The sequence below is a fragment of the Podarcis erhardii genome (assembly GCF_964252035.2).
Source record: "Podarcis erhardii genome assembly, chromosome: Z".
Lineage (NCBI taxonomy): Eukaryota > Metazoa > Chordata > Lepidosauria > Squamata > Lacertidae > Podarcis > Podarcis erhardii.
This window is the reverse complement of record NC_138504.1, coordinates 922,067-945,093: the sequence shown is the minus strand read 5'-3', so window position 1 is coordinate 945,093 and position 23,027 is coordinate 922,067. Positions and strand designations below refer to the sequence as shown.

Below are 23,027 nucleotides of genomic sequence, written 5' to 3'. Positions count from 1 at the left end.
GCAACATGTACCTTTGTTCTTTTTAGTTTATCAACTTTCCCCCAATTCTAGATTCAGGTAGGTAGCTGTGTTGGTCTGACGCAGTCAAAATAAATTAAAAAATTGTCCAGTAGCACTTTAGAGACAGTTGGTTTGTTCTGGATATAAGCTTTAGTGTGCATGAACACTTTTTCAGATACACTGAAACATGCACACAAAAGCTTATACACAGAACTAAGGTGCTACTGGACAATTTTTTAATTATTTTATAGCTTTCCACCAAGAAAGCGTAAATTGGGGTGGAATTGAGGGAGAGCGGGTACAGGGTGGCATTCTGATGGCAACCACACTGTAAACATGTTGCAGAAACAGAAGAAGAAAATAAACCAACCCCTTGCCAGCGTGAGGCATATCTGGAGCAGACCTGCCCCTTGCGCCCTTTCAGGCTTACTCATGAGCAAACTGGGAGGGTTTCTTATCAAAGCAAATAGGCGGAGGAGGGAAAGGACCGCCAGGGCTCTTGTGGGGAGGAAGAGGGAGCTGCGGGTTGGGCGACCCCAGGAGCCTTCTGTGGAGGGGGGGGGGGCGATGAAGAAACGCTGTCCTGGGGGGGGTGCGAAAAATAGGGGATCTTAACAAAAAAAACCAAACTACCCCACCCCAGCCCTGAGAGGGTTACTTTGGAGTAGCCACATATAAAATGGTCAGCTGAACTCAAAGCAAGCAGGCTGTCAATAAGGGGCAGAGTGCTGAGGTCCTTCCCATTGTTATTAAGGGAGGGACAAGTCTCATATTATGTATATATATAATAAATGAATAAATAAATCGAAAATAAGTACTCGTAAAAAAGGAGGGTGCTGAGATATACAGATACAGATAGATAGACAGATAGATAATCTCAGCACCGTTAAGTGCATGTGTGTGTGTCAGTACCCTCCTTCGCGAGCACTTACTTTCGATTTATTTGATTGTTCGTTTAGTATTATTTATTTGGGGTGGGGACCGCCCTCGTTTTTATACGGGGGTGTTGAGTTTCCCTTGCCCTCCTCTATGAATACACACACACACACACACACACACACGTGTGTGCTTCATCTATGGGCGCTGTTGTTCTTTTATATCTATTTATGTGTGGCGGGGAAGGGGGGCGTTGTTTCCCCTCACCTTATGTGGAGACCCATGGGGGTGACATCCCACAGGGCTTGTTTCTCGTGAGGCCTTGAGGCGACGACGGCGACGCCCCCGCACCCCCCCCCTTGGTGGCGGCGGCGGCCATGTTGCGCGCGGCGGGCGTCGCGGGAGGCGTCCTCCTCACGAGCAGCGCTGGGCTGGGCTGAGGCGGTTGCTGCCGGCCCGCCCGCCCGCCCGCCCGCCGGCCGCTCCTTCTTCCCTCTCTTCTCTCCGGGACGTCTCTCCGCACCGCCGCGCCGGCAGCCGCCCAGCAGCCCTTCCCCGCTGCCGGAGCCCCGCGACCGAGGAGGGACCGAGGAGAGCCTCGCCGGCCGGCCGGCCGCTCCCTCCCACGCCGCCATGGCCGGGCACAGCGGTCACCCCCGCGCCAGCGCCGCCTGCATCGTGGTGAGGGGCCGAGAGGGGAGGGGGCTGGGAGGGGGGCTGCGGACATAGCCCCACATGAGGCGGGGGAGCGACCCTCAAACCCCCGCCCTGCAAGGCATGGGGGCATGGGGGCTTTCTCCCCCCCCCCCGCCAAGTGGGTAGCTGGGGTGGGGGACCCATAATGTGGGAAGGTGCTGGAAGGCCAAGGGCAGGGGGCCTGGAGGCTGCGGTGGGGGCCCTGAGGGTGTCTGGAGATGTGGGGTCCGCTTAAAAGGAGGTAGGGGGGAGAGGCCCTTGTGGACCTCCCCCTCCCCCGCAGTTATCCCCTCCACACGCCACCCCCAAAATGATTGTGATGGTTTGCATATATTATTTCATAAAATTCATACACCAAATTGATGGCCCCCAAAAAGAGAAAAACACATTAAAAAGCCTCAGATCGGTTTACAAAATGTGATAAAACTCTAAAATCAGGGGAAGGGGAAGATTGCAATGCATTATAATGTACAAGAAGTTTAAAACACTCAAACAGATAAAGAGGCACACCACCAGCATTTCTAAGAATCTGGCTATATACCTTAATTCCAGGTTTTGTTAAGGGGCAGTTGGTTGACATACGAAGAGTGTGCTGCCTTTGGGAGTGAAGCCTTGGAGGGTTTCAGCTGTGGCTGCAGAGCCCAAAAGGGGAGAGGCATGTTTTGTTGCAGGCAGGGCAGGCGAAGGAGCGTCCAGTTGGTTGTGCGGCTGAATTTGGGGAGGCTGATTTGGACCAGGGTCAGCCCTCCTCCCCACATCCCTACTTTTTGAAGGGGTGCTGGGGAAGGGCAGGGTTAGCGCCTCCTCAGGAAACTCTGGAGAGGAGAATGATAACCTGGAACAGAAGGAAAAAAGATTTTGTTACATTCAGAGAGTTGGGGGAATTAATATGTACCCCCAGCTAATAGGGTTCAAAGAGGAAGGAAGGAGAAGGTGAATGGCTTTAAACTGGAGGTTAATCTGGGGAGGGTTGAAGAGTTTAAAGTGGAGGGGGGATATTCATTTGGTGTCTCAAGGAAAGAGAGGTTTTTAAAGAGGGGAAACGATGTTTTTCAGTAGTGTTACTGATAAGGGATAGAAGGCTTAACTTGTAAAAGCACTCATCACCCTGACCATAATCTGTATTTCTAATATACTAGGGATGATTTTTTTTGAGGTATAAATAAAGAATCAGGTTTCTGGGCATATTCAGAATGCCTTCATCTCAAGTTATGCCTTTTGCATCAAACCATTACAATAATTTATCTGTTTGTATATGGATATTGCCAGAGTTAATATCTACAAAAGTATGCAACTATTTTTTGTGTTCTTAAAAAAAAAATTATTAGGCCTACTGAGGTCAATCAGCTTATTTCTAGGTAAGTGGTTTAATGTTGCAGCCTTAGACACATTTGGGCTGCAATCCTAAACCCACTTGCCTGGGAGTAAGCCCCACTGAATTCAGTAGGACTTACTTCTGCATTTACATGGTTAGGATTGTGCTGTGTAACCTATTAAACTCAGTGGTGCTTACTTCCTAGTAAATGTGCATAGGACTGTGCTCACCAAGCACATGTGAAGATGAGTAATTTCCTGTTCAAGGAGTCTAGTTCTGAAATATGTTTCTTGTGTGTCCTTGAGCTAGCCATATTTGGGTTTGATGCAAATAAAAAGGACTCCAACTGATTTCTGTAACTGAACATGTCAGCATGTTCAGTTGGATAAGACAACACCATAAGTTTGAACGTTTTTCATTAAATTAACCCAATGCCTTACTTACTATGAAAGTGGATTTGGAATTTCAGTTTTCCTCATCTCAGGATAGTTATTCTTTCTTTCTGCAATACATAAGTATACAGTATACAACTGTATACAATACTTATACCTATGTTATGTTATGTTATGTTATGTTATGTTATGTTATGTTATGTTATGTTATGTTATGTTATTATTATTATAACTTGAGGGGTAGAATTAAGGTGGGGTGTCAAAAGCCAGATTTAGTAGGGAGAGAGAGAGGCATCACCACAAGTCAGGGAACCTCAAAGTTTCCTCTGGTGAAATACTTTGAAATATCAGCAACATGGCATCTTTTATGTTATCATTTGAACCCAGGCTTTCTAAACTGATGTTCATAGAGGAACCGCTACCACTGCCTGACTCCTACTTCTTGAATTGAAGGGGTACAAAAGTCTGGATTGATCAGTTGCTGTTTAACGCTGGTCAAGTTCTATGCAAGGAGCTTGGCTCCCTGATATACTGCAGAGCTTAGGGCATAGACAAGCTTGGAGGTGGCTTGAACGCAAATGAATGAAAACTCCAGTGGAATGCAATTGAACACTGGCGAGCGATCATCATCAAGCTTACTTAGTGGCAGTGAATGATAGCAAAGTATGCCTCCTCGCTGTGCTGTCCAGTACAGAGCTTTTCTGGGTAGTACCGGACCTTTTACAGTTGGGAGCAAAGGAGGTGGGAGAACAGACAGTAGCTCACTGTGATTTGGTTGCAAAGCATTGGATAAAACTGCTTACATCTGCCAGGATCTTGACGCCACTGTTAATAGCAGATGAATCTCGAGGGGTGTCCAGAGCACAGTCTAGTCCTGTTATGTTGGATGAGTTTCCGTTAGTAAGGCTCAAAGACATGGACAAGGTGCTAGGATCGGTCAGGGCACTCGCTTTCGCTCTGGACCCTTGCTCCTCCTGGCTGATAGAAACTAGCAGGGGAGGGACAGCTGGCTGGGCCAGGGAAGTGGTTAATACCGTCTTGCGAGAGGAGGAGGTGGTCCCTGCCTGCTTCAGGGAGGCAGTGGTGAAACCACTCAGCCAAGAAATCCTCCCTGGATTCAGAACAGTACTTCTGTTGTCTATGCTCTGGTAACCTCTAGGTTTGATTGCTGTAATGCATTATATGTGAGGCTTCCTCTGAAGACGGTTTGGAAACTTGGTGCAGAATTCAGTGGCCAGGTTGCTCACCAGGGCAAACCAGTTTGAGCATATTACACCAATCCTGGCCCGACTGCACCAGTTGCCAATTATTTTCCAGGCTCAGTTAAAAGTGCTGCGTTTTGACTCAGAACTGCAATACCTCAAGGACCACCTCTCCCCATATGAGCCTACCCGGACCCTGTGATCATAATCGGAGGCCCTTCTTTGTGTGCCTCCTTCATGAGAGGTCCGGAAAGCCACAACATGAGAATGCCTTTTCTGCGGTGGCTCCTTGTTTGTGGCATTTAAGGGAGGCTCACCTGGCACCTTCATTATATATCTTTAGGTGCGAGGCAAAAACATTCCTCTTCTCCCAAGGCCTTGGCTAGTTTAGCAATCTACAGCCTTTTGAATTGTTTTTGTTCTTTACTATGTTATGTATTTGGCCCTTCACCTGTGATCCTCTGCTGAAGTGCAGTATAGAAATTTTAATAAATAAATAAATTCTCTCATAGTAGGCACTGCAAGTAGGGGAACCCAATCTGGGGTCTTCCAGACACCAGTAATGCCCACTGATAGAACCTCTATCTCTGGCAGATGAACTGAAATGCTCAGTTCAGTGGAAAGATGAGAAAATGTTATTTGAGGAACCTAATAATAAATGCAGAGCCAACAGGGTTCTGCACAAGCCTTCTGATAAATCTAAACATTTGCTGTTTATGGATTGCTGCAGCATATTTTATTCTAGCCCTTCAGGTGTTTTTGACTAGAGGGTACCAGTTTGGGGAAGGCTGTTCTGTTCCAAGTGCTACAGTCTCCGTGGAAAATTAAAACACATTTTCAGCATCTATCACAAGCCGGGTTCAGTTTCTTTCTGCCATGTGGGTGTTAACCAATTGGTTTATGAAGAGGCAAAGGAGCATGGTGTTCCTCTCAAGGCCATTGCATAAAAGTGTGTCTGGCTTGCTGCAATCAAATTAGTTGTTTCTACCTGCAGAATGTTTCTCATGAGACTATAATTCACAACGAGGGATTCTTTAGTTGTATTGCTGCTCAGTAGCATACAGGACAGCCAAGTGTGATTGGTAGCAGAAGCAATTAAAAAACCACACACACATAATGTTTAGCCTGGAGAAGAGGAGGTTAAGGTGTGATATGATAGCCATGTTCAAATATATAAAAGGATGTCACATAGAGGAGGGAGAAAGGTTGTTTTCTGCTGCTCCAGAGAAGCAGACACGGAGCAATGGTTCCAAACTACAAGAAAAAAGATTCCACCTAAACATTAGGAAGAACTTCCTGACAGTGAGAGCTGTTCGACAGTGGAATTTGCTGCCAAGGAGTGTGGTGGAGTCTCCTTCTTTGGAAGTCTTTAAGCAGAGGCTTGACAACCATATGTCAGGAGTGCTCTGATGGTGTTTCCTGCTTGGCAGGGGGTTGGACTCGATGGCCCTTGTGGTCTCTTCCAACTCTATGATTCTATGATTCTATAATCAGTATGTTGATCTTAGCTTTGATAAGGGGAACATGCACCTCTCCATGCCTTTAAAAGTCGCCAAATGTATCTCTAGGACTAATAAGGTCTAGTCACTTACTGCTGTTTGAAACTGAGGTTTTCAGTATTCTCTAACGTATTTTAAACATTCCGAACAGTGTTTTGTTTTTGATATCTTGGGGCTATATTATTTTAGGAGCTGCTTGTAGTGGAGTATCCTGGCTTTTTCTCAAACTTTTAGGTTTTTTAAATCAAATTCCACATAAAAAAAAAAAACTTCTGTTATTGCTGTTTTCAAAAAAGCCTCAGAAATGTGGGAACTGAAAGGGTCAGCATAATGTTGTTTAGTCGTTTAGTCATGTCCGACTCTTCGTGACCCCATGGACCAGAGCACGCCAGGCCCTCCTGTCTTCCACTGCCTCCCGCAGTTTGGTCAGACTCATGTTCGTAGCTTCGAGAACACTGTCCAACCATCTCGTCCTCTGTCATCCCCTTCTCCTTGTGCCCTCCATCTTTCCCAACATCAGGGACTTTTCCAGGGAGTCTTCTCTTCTCACGAGGTGGCCAAAGTATTGGAGCCTCAGCTTCAGGATCTGTCCTTCCAGTGAGCACTCAGGGCTGATTTCCTTCAGAATGGATACGTTTGATCTTCTTGCAGTCCATGGGACTCTCAAGAGTCTCCTCCAGCACCAGAATTCAAAAGCATCCATTCTTCGGCGATCAGCCTTCTTTATCATCCAGCTCTCACTTCCATACATCACTACAGGGAAAACAAGGTCAGCAACCACACTACCTGGGGTGTACGGGACATCCATTTCTTTCTGGTATAGTTCCTCTGTGTATTCTTGCCACCTCAGCATAATACCTAATCACAAATACTGTATTGTCCTCCTCAGGGTCTACTTCTTCCCCAAAGCCTCTCCCAAACTACTTCCTCCCCTGCCACTTGATTCCCCTCAACCCTTCCCCACTTTCTCTCCCTGGTCCCTGGTCAGCTGTGCGTTCTGTGCAGTGCCCAGCATTCTCTTGGTGCTAAAGTATGCCTGTAGCAGAATCACGATTCCCAGTTCAAAGATGGGAGGAGATTGTAGTTGTCTGCAGTTTTCAACTGGTGCATTCCTCCCAGAGTCAATGAGTCTCTGAGTAGGATGTGAAGGCTGTGGTGGCAGATAAACCCATGAGTAGTAGCAAATATACATAATTCAGCTTGCTTTCCTAGAGGAGCCCTCTTTGCTGGAGGATGGGGAGGAGAAAACTGTACTTGCATGCTCTGCTGTGGAGCTTTGCTGTCATGTATTTTGAGGATTCAAGTCAGAAATGGTGCACTATTGTCCTCTATTGATCCCACTGACTCTTCCATAGCTCTGACTCTTCCATTGCCTTGCCTAGTCCTTAGATGATATTTTCTCAATATTATTTTTATTTAACTTTTCCCATTTTTCCATTATAAATGATAACCCACCCCCAACTGCACAAACTATCTTTGCATCAGAATATTTTTCCTTCATCTCAAAGCTAATTAACAGAATAAAATCCATTCCCCGATATCTTTTTCACTGGAAATACCATGGTTGAAGCCCCCTGGAGCCTCACGCAGGCAAAACATACACTCTGCCAATAGATTAAAGCTTTGAATTTTTGAGTAATCCCAGATTATGAGGCTTTTTAATATATTTTTGTTCTCTTGGAGGATATGTAACACATTGTACCTGACCTCACCTTTTCTGTTTTCCTTTTAGATTGGAGATGATGAACAAGGATATGACCTAGACTTGTTTTGCATACCAAAACATTATGCAGAAGATTTGGAAAAAGTATATATTCCTCATGGGCTTATTATGGACAGGTTTGTTTTACTCTCAGCAATATTCAAAAATGACTATTTGCATGCAAGCCTCTGCATGTTCTAAGGAGGTTTTACTTTATGGTGGCTCTTGCAGCTTGCAGTGTCTGGTTTACTGGAGCGTAGATAAATTGCCTCTGTACACAGTAAAGGCAGTTGCTGTGGAAGGGAACATCTCCTATGCCAGCAACACAATGCTCTGAGGAGCACACAGCTCCTCCTGAGTTGGACTTCCTAGTTCAGTGGAACCCAAATTGTGGTCTGCGGATGACTGCTCCATTCAGCCTGTCCACAGCATTTATGTAGATTGTGGCTGAAGACAGGAGATGGCACATCCATCACATTAAATATTGATACTAATTCGTAATGGTATTTTTATTGTGTCTTTTAATTCTTATATTGGGTTTTAATTTGTAATACAAAAAGTACAATATATAAGAAGTAAAAATGCAATTGCAAATCAAATGGCTTCTAGTGGAGTACATTACCATTGCTACAGCAAACAAAAATCCTTATGTGGTCCATCAGCAATTTTGAGGTGGTCTAAGGGGGTAGTGAAGCTTGGGAACCATTGCTCTAATTTTCTGCACCTCTAGCAAATTGTTACCAGTTCCTGACCCATAAAAAGACAGGTAATTTGCCCATAATTCATATGTTAATGAGAAAAGGGATATAAGGACATACTGTAAATTAAGTGTGTGCATGTGTATATATTAGGTAACAAGTTTCCTCACTGACACACACAGAACTTTAAAAATTTGAACAGCTTTCTGTTTCCTTGTTTCTGAATTTCCGGAGTGTATTGTTGGTGCCTTACTAATCCAAGCTGCAATATGCTTTAAAAAGTGAATTAATTTACCTTCTGAAGACCTGTATGCTTCATATCTTTTGAAAGTTGTCCAGTAACTAGGCAGAGACAGAGATTTACTTTGGCACATGCTGCCCTGTAAAATCAAGGGAGTTTGGCAGTACTGCTATTAGATTAACCTTGACAAGTGAGAAAAAGCAGAAATGTCACTGACCAGTAAATAGCCCTATTTTGTCAGATGGGAGATAAATACAGTATCAGGGAAAGATGCTCTGTTGGCTTTATCTTTGCATGAATGCTTACCATGGTTTGTCCAAGCCAGTGGGGGTGAATAATAACATGATATAATGAGAATAATTTTCAGTCTCAAGTCCTTGAAGGAGGGCCTCTCCTGTTACTTGTCAGTCTGGGTGTTGAAATCTTATTGGGACACCCTTCTTGCAATCCCACTGGTGATTTCTACTCAGTGGGGAGTTGTGCGGGGAAGAGTATTAATAGTCTTAAGGCTCCATCTGCATATATTTTTTCTCCTCTCTCCAGAACTATGGCTGACTTCTTTCTTACTGAGTTTTCCATGTGGTGTGAAGACACATCTGTTTGGGCAGGCCTTAGAGTAGCAGTTTGATTTTAACTCATGTTCTGACTGTTGGTCTTTTGGAATAGTTTTATATTTTTATGTTGTAATTTATTATTCTTATGATATAGATTTGTATATGCCCTGGAATCTCCTTGGAGGAAGGCTGGTTTAGAAATGGTACAAATAAGTGTGTGTGTGTGTGTGTGTGAGAGAGAGAGAGAGAGAGAGAGAGAGAGAGAGAGAGAGACCTGACACTGGCCTCGGTGTGGCAAATTAGTTTGTTTCTCTTTCCACAGAACAGAAAGACTGGCACGAGAAATCATGCAGAGTATGGGAGGGCATCACATCGTGGCTCTCTGTGTACTTAAAGGGGGCTACAAGTTCTTTGCTGACTTGCTGGATTATATCAAAGCCCTGAATCGAAACAGTGACAAGTCTATCCCTATGACCGTTGACTTCATCAGGCTGAAGAGCTATTGCGTAAGTGTGTCTGCAGTCGCTCACGCAGATGGCTATCCAACCACTGTTTAAAAGCACCAATGAAGGAGAGTCTGCCACCTTCCAAGGCTGCCTGTTCTACTGTTGAACGGCTCTTACTGTCACAATGTTCTTCCTAATGTTGTGTCAGGGTCCCCTTTCTTGTAATCTGAACCTGCTGGTTCTGGTTCTGCCTTCTGGAATAGGAGCAAACAAGCCTGCTGCATCTTCCATGTCCTATTCAAATAGCGCTGGAGGTTTTAAAGCAGAGGTTGGATAGCCATCTGACAGGGATTCTTTAGTTGTGATTCCTCCATTGTGGGGGGTTGGGCTACATGACTCTTGGAGGTCCCTTCTGTGGGGATGTTTGAGGGGATATATTATTTTATTATATCCTTCCTAACTTGCATCAGCAAGTTCCATAACTTAGCAGAGTTGTTAAACAATCTCCCTTTTAAATTACACAGCAGTTAGCTAGTTGCAGGCTTGTCTGAGCCTCACTATTTAGGATTCCTGGTTTCCCTTTTTATATCCCTCCTAAAAGAATAGACACAACCATATGATTAAAGTTAACATAAAACTAGTTTACTTACAATCATCCAGTTCACAATAAGATCCCTGAAGGCAGCCTATAACAATGTGAACTATCAAGTGGCTGCGATTCAGTAGTCACTTCTCCTAACTCTTAGGAACACAAAAAAGAACAGACCACACCCACACTAAGTCACATGCAAAGGAAGTCTGTCCCAGCTCAGGAGGAACTAGCAAGTTTTCTCCTGAGTGATACATTGCATGTGCATTGTGGGAATGTTGTATTTGACTGCAATACATTTTTACATCCCACACCTTCCAACTCTACAGTTCTGTGATTCTATGAGGAATACCATTGATGTTAACATTTAGCTGAGGCTTAGGTCCAAGGAGGATAACAACTTGCTTTTGGAAATTATGTGCTTGGTTTTACTTTTTGATTATTAAAGGTTTTTCTTTTACTTTAAGAAGGTAGGTGATTGTTCAGTGTAACATTTATCATTGAGGAAACAGAAAATACTTGGGAGTTTAAAGTCATATAAGAAAAACTTAAACTAAGAATTTGAAAAGCACATATGGAGTATATTATTTCTGTGATCAGGGCACTATACTTCTGTGATCCCATTCCCCTTAACTAAGGACCTGATTAAAGTACACAAAAAGGAGGGGAGATAAGTAGAAACAACCTAATTGGAAACATAAATTTATAATTTGCTTAAGTTGTCTGTGAAATTAGAAATTAAATTGTTTACAGAGTTTTGAGGGTTGGGATTAGGCAAGTAGGGTATTGACATCACATGAGTGATAGTATATTTCTTTTTAGACATCAATTTTTAAAGGCAATTCTTGTTTGCTGTCAAAAGCACAGATACAAGTATGACAGCTTCCTTCTTCTTAAAACTACAAATGGAAACATTAAGTGCCTTCTTTTCTAGATGTTTTGTACCTTTACACTTTGGTATGTCCTCATATTTAAAAATAATGTAGATGTACTTTCAGCTATCCATTCTGTCAATCGCCTTTTTAGTCCCTGGTACATCCTTGACTGTCTCTTCCAGACAGACAGCTTTGTGTTCCACTGTGGGTGGGAGTGATGTTTTATGTTCATTTTTAAGAGGCTTAGTCAAGGTGGGGGAGAAGCACTCCTGTCTTTGTAAGTCGCTTTGAGTTCACATTTCTGAAAAAAACCTGATGGGAGGAGGAGGAGGAGGAGGAGGAGGAGGAAGAAGAAGAAGAAGAAGAGGAAGAAGAAGAAGAAAGAGGGAGCCTTCTTCTGTGCAGGATTGGGAAAATTTTCCTCTTCCTCTGTTGTATGGTGAATGTTGCCAGCCAGGATTTACAAACTTTTTAAAAGCTTCATTTTTCGAGTAGGGCTTTTGGTTTGTTTGTTTGTTTGTTTGTTTGTTTGTTTGTTTGTTTGTTTGTTTTTGTGTTTAGTGAAGATTCACTTTATTATTATTCTCCTCCAAACCCTTTCTTTTTCTTTTCTCTCTAAAATCAGAATGACCAGTCCACTGGTGATATAAAGGTAATTGGTGGGGATGACCTTTCAACCTTGACTGGCAAGGTATGTAATAAATGGCGATAGATAGATAGATAGATAGATAGATAGATAGATAGATAGATAGGGAAATTTCTGTGAAGCACTTTTGTATGCTACTAATTTTCCATCACCAATTAGTTACACTTAAAGGCAGAGCACAATTGAACCCATTCTGTGAGAGGCAAATAAAGGTGAGAGTGCACGTGCACCAGGTTTCAAGGTCCTCTTCTCTCGCTGGCTGTATTTTGCAACAGCACAATTGCTGTGTATGTTTTTGTCGCCACTTCCTTAGGGGCTTAAAAAAAATCATAGAGAAAAAACACATCAATTCCTATTAGCTGTTATAGTGAAGTAGAACTTCATTATACAGAAGCAGCAGAGCTCTCTATACCAGATGCTGGGGACAAAATCTGGGGAAGGTTATTATCCTCATGCGCAATTTGTAAGTCCCCAGAGGCACCTGAGAGTCACTGCTGGAATGAGGACTAGGCAAGACTATTGTTCTGACGGATGTGGCTTATGTTGTCTTTTGTAAATGGTAGCACTTGCTACTAAGAAATATTATAATAGAACATGGCCATATCAACTGCATGCAACACCTTAGGAGCAATTTCCCTCATTTTTGTTCCAGTGTTCCATGCTGCAAAGTCTGTTTGTGGAAGGCAATCTAAATTTGAAAAAGGTAAACTGCAAATACTCTTCGGGAGTCTTGTTACTTTAGAAGTATAAAAGGAGACAACTGTGACCAAAGAAACATAATGCTACAGTAATCAAGTCAAGGAAACAATTTTAAAAACCAAAGTATAAGACTTGAAATCTGAATCAGTGAAGTGCAACCTGTGAACAGAATATGCCTGGCACAGATGTAGGCATATTATGTTTATTTGTGGCATTTTGTTGGTTCAGGTTTCAAGTTTTTTATTTCCCCTGACACTTTTGTTTCTAGGATTAGCTCTTGCAGTCTGATACATCTTCAAAGGAACACATGAAGCTGCAGGTCAGACTGCAGGCATGCCTCCTTTGTTGCACTCCGCAGATACTGCTCTTTACGAGGACCAGGGTGCAGCTGCAGGCAGCCCACTCACTTCCAGTGGAAGAAAGCCCCCCCCCCCCTCTTCTGGCCACAGCAGTGGAGCTGGCCAGGGCTGAGGCTGGGTTTTTCTCCTCCTGCCCTTGGTTGCAGGGGCCCCTTGCCTAGACTACAGCATAGTGTAAATATAGCTTTTATATCCAAATGGAAACAACAACAACAAAAAGTGTGACTTGCTTTATTGCAATACTAGCTTTATTGTGGTGGTATGGAACCGAGCCTGCAATACGGTGGTACCTCAGGTTAAGTACTTAATTCGTTCCGGAGGTCTGTTCTTAACCTGAAACTGTTCTTAACCTGAAGCACCACTTTAGCTAATGGGGCCTCCTGCTGCTGCCGCACTGCCGGAGCACGATTTCTGTTCTCATCCTGAAGCAAAGTTCTTAACCCGAGGTACTATTTCTGGGTTAGCGGAGTCTGTAACCTGAAGCGTATGTAACCTGAAGCGTATGTAAGCCAAGGTACCACTGTATCTCCAATGTGGTATGTGTATTTGTCCCCCTAACCCAGCATTGTTTGCTCCAGTTAGCAATGGTTCTGCAGGATATCTGGCAGCAAAGAGTCTCTTCCAGTCACCTGATCACCTACCAACCTGACCCTGGAGGGGCTTGGAGGGTGTTGAACTTTGGGCCTTTTGCATGCAATGCAGCTGCCCTACCACTGAGCCCTTTCCCTTATCTTTACAGTATTGAGAAGATAAGACTTCTTAAAATATAATTCTGGGGTGGGGAGCTTGTGCCCCTCCAGATGCTGCTGGATTACAACTCCTTGTGATCATCCTTGACGGTTGGCCGTGCTGGCAGTGGCTGATGTGGGTTGGATTCCAACAGTCTCTGGAGGGCCACAGGTTCCCCACTCCTGCACTCGAACATCTTCTGAAGTGCATCTTGTCTTCTTTGTAGTGCTGCTTCTGTCTAATAGCAGCATTCATCTCATCCTCTATTTTGTGCCTACTGCTATATAGAGCAAGAAATGTCCCCCAAAGGCTGTTGCAATATTCTGTTACGTCTCCCCTCTCCTGGTTCTGCCGTACAAACAGAGCTGCTTGTCAAGACATTCAACTTTCATTTGTCATGTAAGGTGTGAAACGTTTCACTTCTAACAGTAAATATTAATGACAGTAGCAAGTAATGCTATAAGGATCATACAATTTTTTTGAAAACCTTAACCCCTCCCCTGCTATCAGTTATTCTCTAAGCTTTCACAGAAGGCTTCCGATTGTGCCTCCCAGTAGATATAGAGATGTAGGATTGCACAGGACGTCTTGAGGTTCTGTCTGCAAGTGGCCATACCAATGATGCCTCTAGGGCCTTGGGTGCTCCCTTACTTGCACTCTGCAACCTCTAGGCTTTGTTTATGTGGGGGTTGGGGGGTTCACCCCCTACTCAATTTCTTCATGGATAGATAGCACATTCATATTTAGGTACATGATTCAGTTCTAAATCACTCTCTACTTTAAATATGAAGACAACTCATGAAAATATGAATGAGTACTCCCTGTTCTGAATTCTAATGTGGCACTAGTTATAAACTGCCTTATACATAGTCAGGCCATTGATCCATCAAGCTCAGGATGGTCTTCCCTGACTGGCGATTTCTCGGCAGGGTTTCAGATGGAACATTTCCAGCCCCTCCTGGATAGCCAGGCATTGAAATTGGGACCTTCTGCTACTGATCCAGGGCCGTCCTAATTTTTACAAAGCTGTTCTGATGATGAATGTTCAATATTTTTGTTGTTGTTAGCTTGCCCTTGAGAAGGTGCCTAAACTAGCTAAGCAATATCAGTGCATTAGAAAGAATAGGATGTGGCACATGTTGTATTTCCTCTGGTACTAATGCTTCCTCGCCCCCTCAGTTGGTTCTGAAACTTGTTGCATTGAAATTGGTACTTTATTTCTGAACTATGATAAACTTTCGATTTTGAGTTTGTGCTAATGAGCAGTAGAAACCTGAGTCGTTTAACCACAGGGCATAATTTTGTAGCCATTTTCTGCTGGTTTGCTTCATAGTTGAAGTATCCACCTATATTTGTGTGCTGGTTAATCAGGGAAATGAAAAATGAAAAACAGGCATCCTGAAAAGGTTTGGATAAATATAAATTGGAAACCAAGTGTTGACTTAATTAAACTCATGAGTTTCTATTTTTCTCTTTCTCCTAGAATGTCTTGATTGTAGAAGTAAGTACAACAGTTTACATTTTCCTTTTTTAATAGGTATGATTTGAGGTAATGCTGTGAAACCAGTACAAATAATGTAGCACCATTTTACTCCAGAACAATAACTATCCCTAAGCTAAAGTATGGATTAAAGCTCTCTCAAAAGAAAAAGCAATTTCTCTTGTACGAGCAGCTGCCATCAGGGGGACACTTAATTCGCATGCAGTTTTTTTTACTACTAAGATGGATAGCCAATAATGCATTGTTGAACTGATTCTGCTTAATTGCATTGTGACTTAATTCAGCTGGAGCTTGTTAATATTTTACACAAAAATGCTTTTGTTCTTGTGGAGACCATGTAAAGAGCTGATCAAGTATTGGTGTGCACTTCAAATTCTGGGACCATATCCATTTGCAGATATGTTCCCTTCATTCCCCCCCCCCTTTATAATTACTGACAGACACAAATGAGCACCAAATGACCCTGAATTTTATTCCTCCTCATATGTATGATTTAGTTAATTATGAACCTGTAAGAGGTACTTGGCTGCAGCTTCACTTCACAAGGCTCTTTTTGTTTTAAATGTCAGGATATAATTGACACTGGTAAGACAATGAAGACTCTTCTGTCTCTGCTTAAGCAGTACAACCCAAAGATGGTGAAAGTAGCCAGGTATGTTTAATTCCTGCATTTTCTACAATTTGCTTTCTCAGGAACTTTTGCAGAATGATGAAAAAAGGTGGTACAGTTACACATCTTTTTGTATCCTTTTGAGGTCAGTTACGTTTAGGAGTTATAAGTGCAAGGTTGGGGGTGTTAATTTTTCTCCATTGCTTGTGCTGGATATTGATCATTGCCTTTGTGATGAAGGTGCCCATAGTTAAAAGCAGTGGGCTCTCAATCCACCTCTATGCTTCAGCTGCCCAAGACTGAATAACAAAGAGAACTAGTCTAAGGGAAATTGCTTTATTAAAAGGTTTTAACAGTTTAATTTTTGGTCTAAAAATGAGTGTCATCTTGGATCACTTCTCTCTTAAACACCCACATATTATACTTACTCTTAGTAGACCTTCTGCGTTCTTAGTACAATGACTCTTGCATCTCACCCAGTAGCTAGCTTAAATACTAATTTTTAACTTTAATTATCAGAATAACTCTGCCTTCCTAAACAAACTTCTTTATTTATTCTGTATATTTTGAGGAAAGTCTCCCACTGTCCACAGTATATTTTGAGCATAGGTAAAGTCACTTTTCTGCTGCACAAGTTTCATGGCAGTGCAGGGGCCTAGGCAGGGGGGAGATGCTTCAGGCACAGAACGGTGATGTGCTGAATTTCCCCTTCTGGCACCACTGAAGGAGGAAGAGAATACTTTTCAATGCCTGCTCCTCCTCATACACAATTGGTCAAAGAGCAGCCTTTGTTGTTGTTGTTTAGTCGTGTCCGATTCTTCGTGACCCCATGGACCAGAGCACGCCAGGCACTCCTGTCTTCCACTGCCTCCCGCAGTTTGGTCAGACTCATGCTGGTAGCTTCGAGAACACTGTCCAACCATCTCGTCCTCCGTCGTCCCCTTCTCCTTGTGCCTTCATTCTTTCCCAGCATCAGGGTCTTTTCCAACTACTGCACAATCGCACTCATTTCACACGCTAGCAAGGTTATGCTTAAAATTCTACAAGGCAGGCTTAAGCAGTATGTGGACCGAGAACTCCTAGAAGTGCAAGCTGGATTTCGAAGCGGCAGAGGAACCAGAGACCAAATTGCAAACATGCACTGGATTACGGAGAAAGCTAGAGAGTTCCAGAAAGACATCTACTTCTGCTTCATTGACTATGCAAAAGCCTTTGACTGTGTTGACCACAGCAAACTATGGCAAGTTCTTAAAGAAATGGGAGTGCCTGATCACCTCATCTGTCTCCTGAGAAATCTCTATGTGGAACAAGAAGCCCAGGATGTCAATATTTATTCTTGCCATCTCATTTTTGACCACATCCAACTTACCCAGGTTCATGGTTCTTACATTCCAGGTTCCTATGCAATATTTTTCTTTACAGCATTGGACTTTCCTTTCGCTTCCAGGCATATCCGCAACTGAGCGTCCTTTCGGCTTTGGCCCAGCTGCTTCATCAGCTCTGAATCTACTTGTACTTGTCCTCTGCTCTTCCTCAGTAGCTTGTTGGACGCCTTCCGACCTGAGGGGCTCATCTTCCAGCGTCATAACTTTTATATGCCTGTTGTCTTTGTCCATGGAGTTTTCTTGGCAGGGATACTGGAGTGGCTTGCCGGTTCCTCCTCCAGGTGGATCACGTTTGGTCTAAACTCTCCACTATGACCTGTCCATCTTGAGTGGCCCTGCACGGCATAGCTCATAGCTTCTGTGAGTTATTCAAGCCCCTTCGCCACGGCAAGGCAGTGATCCATGAAGGGGAGAGCAGCCTTTATGCTCACTTAAAACTTGGCTGTAGAAAGAACCCTCTAACTGCCACTGTAATCCAGATTCAGTGTTTCCACTGTGATATAGCAGTGGAGGAGTACAGAACTTAGTGGCTTGGCATGCAGGGAGCATGGAGTGCATTTCATGAGTTAATTTCTACCCACAATTTACTTTTTTTGCTTTGGGGTCTTTTTAACAGCTTGTTGGTCAAAAGAACACCTCGAAGTGTAGGATACCGTCCTGACTGTAAGTGAAGTCTTCAGTGCACCTTAAAATATATACATTTTTAAAGCAATGTAAAAATCTCTATATTCAGATTGAAAGTAGATGAAATTTGACTGCAGGGAGTCACTGGCCTAAAGAACAACCCTAATGTTACAAAATAGGGAGGGAGGGATAAATGAGGACAGAAAAGATTTATAGGAGCTGGAGCAGAATTAAGGAGAGTGACCTGGCCTCCGTGGATATGTACTGTACTTGGTTTGCAGTGTGTTTAAGTAGAGATACCTGAAGGACTTGTGAAATGGGTAACGGTGCAATCCTGGGCATATTTACTCCAAACTGTGTTCAGTGGGGCTTTCTCCCTATTAAATGTGTTTAGGATTGCAGCTTAAATTGCAGCTTTTGCAATAATTTAACTCCTTTCAGTGGTATGTGTTTTTCCACTCATCTGGGGCCTTGTCACCTAGTCCCTACCATGACGCGGGTGGTGCTGTGGGTTAAACCACAGAGCCTAGGACTTGCCAATCGGACATGGTGTAGCTTTTCCCTGTATCAAAATGTACTGTCAGTTTTATGTCTCCCTGTTTTATCCTTGTTACATTTTTTAAACAATGCCAATAGGCAGCATTATCAAATAGGAAACTGATTATGAATAATCCAAATAATGTAATATGATTATCTAAACATTGCCCAAATTTAACATACTGATGAATTCTGGCTCTTTTTCAGTTGTTGGGTTTGAAGTACCAGATAAGTTTGTGGTGGGATATGCTCTAGATTACAATGAATACTTCAGAGATCTAAATGTAAGTAATGAACAAAGATTGTCTTCTGTATAAATTGAGGAAGAGTATTCCCCCCCCTGCTCCCCTTCTGCCTGATCTTTACTGTCAAGTAGGAACGTAGGAAACTGGCTTATGCAGAGTCAAACCACTGGTCCAGTATTTTCAGTGCTGACTGACAGAACTTCCCAGGGTTCAAGGCAGAAGGTCTTTTCCATTCATAACTGGGGATACTGGGAATTGAGCCTGGGGCCTTCTGCATGCAAAACAGATGCTCTGCCACTGAGCCACAGCCCCCCTTCCCCTTGGTGCAACATTTCCTTTGCTTCTTTTACCGGTGGGTAGAGAAATGCCAGAATGAGGTTTTCGGCACACGCATATTCTGCTCTTGGGGAACCCCAGGCTCTGCTGGCCATAAACTTTACAGGCACATAATGGAGTGGAGGGGGCTCACGCACACTCCCCACGCACAAGGGCTGTTTCCTGTATTTCCCACCCAGATCCGTTGGGCTCCCAAACAACCCCATTAACCTGACAGCAGTTTAGGTTCTCCTCCAACCTCAATTCTATATCCTTAAGCCTTATTGGTCAAGTGTGACATTTCCCAGTAGAGATGGGCAGAGAGCCTGTCTCAAAGCAGTTTTTGCAAGAAAGGCTAACTAGTATTTACTGAATTTCTATTGATGTTTTTAATTATTTTCTTATATATATTTATATTTTATTATAGTTTGTATGTTGTAAGCTTCCTTGGTATACTTTATGAAAGTGGAATGTAAACATAAATAATAATTATATATATATAATAATTATATATAATATATATAATAAATATATAATAAATAATAAAAATATATAATAAATATAATATGTTTATAATATAATATATAATATAATATAATATAATATAATATAATATAATAATAAATAAATGGCCATTTTAGAATCTACTGAGGTGGGCAGGTGAGACAGCTGACATAGCTTCTGTTGTTTTAAATATCCATGTAGCCAAGCTGATGCTAGTGTTACCGAATATCATAATTTTGTGGCTTGTAATTAGACTGAATAGCTACCCCTTCAGGTTCCATTCCTGATGATAATGAGGTAAAAGGAGCCCTGCAGCTTCGTCAGTGAAAGGTCCATTTCTCCATCACCCTGTTTCACACAGTGGTCTGTCTCTAGGCTTCCTTCTGCCAAGCCCACCAGGCACTAGGCCTTTTCTGCTGTGGCACCACCCCTCTCACCACCCCAGGCAGCTGTAACTCAGAGATGCGCTGCCTCTGAACCTGGTTATGATGGTGAACTGCCATGGACTTTGCCTAACCCCCTTCCAAAGCTGTTTGAGCTGCTTGCCATCCCCATATCCTGTTGCTGTGTATTTGGAAAGTTAATTATGTGTTTTGTAAAGAAGTCTTTTACTTCTTTGTCTGTCCTGAATTTATTGTCAGTTTTATTAGGGGATCCGAAATTCAAGTATTATGAGCTGAGGGGAGATTTTCTGTACTCCAAGCTTAATTTTATGAACCTCTCTCACAATGTTGTGTTTCCCCACCAACACCACAGTAATTTTTTCCCCCTAAACTAGAAATAAGAACAGAAGATAAAAAGTACTGTCCTTTTCACCCCTCCTGTGTCAGCTTGTCCAGGGTTTGCATCTGCTGTCTCTCAGACTAACAGGTTCTGTGCTTCACTCTCCACCATTTCTTTTTATCATGAGCTGTCAGGGGTCTTTTCCGTTACCTTTTTTTATTATTTTACAGAAGGGTAGTCAGTCCTTGAGGGGTAAATTTATACACATTAATTAGTAACGGATACAATTCTAAAAGAATTGCAGTTGATTTGGAAAAGAGTAATTCAGAATCAAGGACTTGTGAAGTGCACAGTTGCTCCTAAATACAAGTTTCAAGAGTTGGAAATGTTGGATTCTTTTAAAAACTGAAGGATTAGTTATTTGGAAATAAATTCACCAAATAATTTGTCACTGCAGGGAATAGAGCTACTTACCCTTGGAGTCATTAGTGGCTGATAAGATGGTGGTTATTCTGTGAACTCTTCCTGTCAGCAAAAGGATTACCCTAGCAAAATGGGGCTTCTCCCCCACTCCTCCCCAGATCTTCTCCAGAGGGTTGGGAAAACCCCTAGAATTGATTTAGGGGACTCATGGGGGAAGGGAGAAGGGGAAGTTGTGTTGCAGAAGAATAAATCTTTGTGCTGATTGAACTTACTGTTATTCTTATTACAGTGGTGCCTCACAAGACGAAAAGAATCTGTTCCGCGAGTCTCTTCGTCTAGCGGTTTTTTCGTCTTGCGAAGCAAGCCCATTGACAGCTTAGCAGATTAGCGCTATTAGCGGTTTAGCGGCTTTTAGCGGCTTATCGGCTTAGCGGATAAGCAGATAAGCGGCTTAGCGGCTTAGAAAAAGGGGGGGAAAGGGGAAAAAAACCCGCAGGAACTCGCAAGACATTTTCGTCTTGCAAAGCAAGCCCATAGGAAATTCGTTTTGTGAAGCACCTCCAAAACGGAAAACTCTTTCGTCTAGCGGGTTTTCCATCTTGCGAGGCGTTCGTCTTGCCGGGCACCACTGTATTTATAAATTAGTATACTGCTCTATACCTGCAGGTTACATAGCCCTACGTTGAATGCATCCCAAGAATTCTAAGGCAAATCTAACATAGAAAGGAAAGTGTATGGTGACAGGCCTTTATAGTGGGAAGGATAGGCCCTTATTTGAAGGACCCCCTAGAAATGCAGAGCCAACTCTTTGGGCAGTGTTGGAGAGGAGAGAGAGGTGCCCCGTGCTGGGGCAGGGAAGGAGCTATGCCAGGACTGCAGCAATGCCTCCACTCACTTCCTTTTCTCCTTCCAAAAAAAGAGGGTGCTCTGCTTGGGGCATCTACTGGGGCAGTTCCTCACGCCCCCAGTGTATTTATGAAGAACGGGATGAGCTTCTCTCATGTTGAAGGCCCTAGTGGGAGATGTCCCCTGGGTCCTATTTCTTGGTCACACTCAGTGCTAACAGGCTCTGCAGAGTGTTTGTTCATCTCCTAGCTGTTAAACTCCTAATCCACACAGTGCTTTTACCCTCTCTCTTTCAGCACATTTGTGTCATAAGTGAGACTGGGAAACAGAAATACAAGGCATGACAGCAGTTGCTCCAGCACCACAGTTACGGGACTTTGAAATGTGCATCCACAGTGTCCATTTTCCTCTGCCTTTGGCTCTGGTCACCAGCTTAAAATTGTAGAGTTCTCCAACTTTGTTGTCATTTGCTTGCTATAACTTATTGCATGTACAGTATAATAACCTCGTCTTGTTCATTTACATTTGAGAAACAAAAAGGGGGTGTCGTTGTGTGTTCTCTCTTTCTCTTTCCTTTTTTAAGAAAATTGCACTATGAATCTACTGATTCTAGCTCCTTTCCTAGTGGGATTTGCTGTGTGTTTGACCCCCAAACATATTCCTCTCTCCCCGCTTTTAAACTTCAGAACTCAAATAGTTTTAAGTACTGTAAATGTATAAGGCATTTTAAGATGGGAAATTATATTAGTAATATTTTTTTAAAAAAACCAAGTAATTTAAGTTTTATATAGTAATGAAAGCAGAAATTAAGGTGATTATTGGATATCCAGGGTGTGCCACCACCCTGCAACAGAGGCATGATGCTCTTGAAGGAGTATGGATAATGTTATGCTAAACTGCTTTCTCTGTAGTTGCCTTACTTGCCTCTTACAGGAGCTCTGCACAAAAAATAATGCCATTTCAGCCTGAAAAGAGAGCAAGTGACATATAGAATGTTGAGGCAGCTACCAGGCTTATCACCTCCTATAAAATTAATTGTATAGTCCACCTGGAACTTCTCTTACACAAACCCAAGGGGAGAAGAAAATGGGAATTGATTCACATCAGGATTGTCCCCTCCAAGCTCCAGGTGGATTCTGTCTTAATTTTCCTTTCCCTTCTCCATCAGTGGAGCAAAACTGCCTTTCAGAACTATCTTCCTGTATTTCACCTCAATGAAAAATGATTGTAATGTTGACTGTATGCACAACCAACATACTTTTAAATAAAGGCTGTTTCTCCAAAGGTAGCACCTTGACGACTGCGCTGGCCTCTTCCATCTGCCAAAACATCTGCGGTACATATGCCTCCTCAGGGTTCGCTACACCTTCCCTCTCTGTTGAAGGAAGCAAGGTCTGTGGGCCCCAGGCAGAGGGCCCAGCGCTCTGCACTAGATGAAACCAGTGCAACCAGTGCCCTGGCGAAGATCAGTTGTTCACTAAGCACCCATGTGTGGGCCATCAGAGGATGCTTTGCAAGTTACCCTTTTATTCTTTTTCCCCTTAGCTTGTTTCTTTGTGGGCTTTTTCAAATGGGTGGTTGGTTCTCTATTGCTCTTTCCAGGTAGAAATTTTATTGAGCCACATCAGAAATGCATTGAAGTGCTGGGCAACCACAACTATGTTTTAGTTTACTTCTCCCCTCTCACAGGTAAAGTCATGGTTCTGTGTCTTTTTAAGTCATTCAGTTACTGCTGTGCAATGAAGATTTAAAGTGTCGTGTTTTGCTCTTGCCAGGCCATTGCTTCAAAAGAGTAG

General features: G+C 43.0%; 1 protein-coding gene across 2 annotated transcripts; it reads left to right on the top strand.

Annotated features, from left to right (window-relative positions):
- Positions 1-1,243: 1,243 nt before the first annotated feature.
- On the top strand, positions 1,244-22,519 carry HPRT1 (hypoxanthine phosphoribosyltransferase 1). 2 transcript variants are annotated; one of them, XM_081846849.1, is made up of 9 exons: positions 1,314-1,557; positions 7,713-7,819; positions 9,498-9,681; positions 11,711-11,776; positions 15,002-15,019; positions 15,589-15,671; positions 17,631-17,677; positions 18,383-18,459; positions 21,528-22,519. In XM_081846849.1, the coding sequence occupies exons 1-9, from the start codon at positions 1,510-1,512 to the stop codon at positions 21,573-21,575; spliced, it is 678 nt and encodes a 225-aa protein (XP_081702975.1). In that variant the 5' UTR covers positions 1,314-1,509; the 3' UTR covers positions 21,576-22,519. The 2 variants fall into 2 exon arrangements, with proteins under 2 accessions (XP_081702976.1, XP_081702975.1); XM_081846850.1 differs by lacking the exons at positions 15,002-15,019; positions 15,589-15,671; positions 17,631-17,677; positions 18,383-18,459; positions 21,528-22,519 and adding an exon at positions 13,807-14,980 and having other exon boundaries at positions 1,244-1,557.
- The last annotated feature ends 508 nt before the right edge of the window (positions 22,520-23,027 follow it).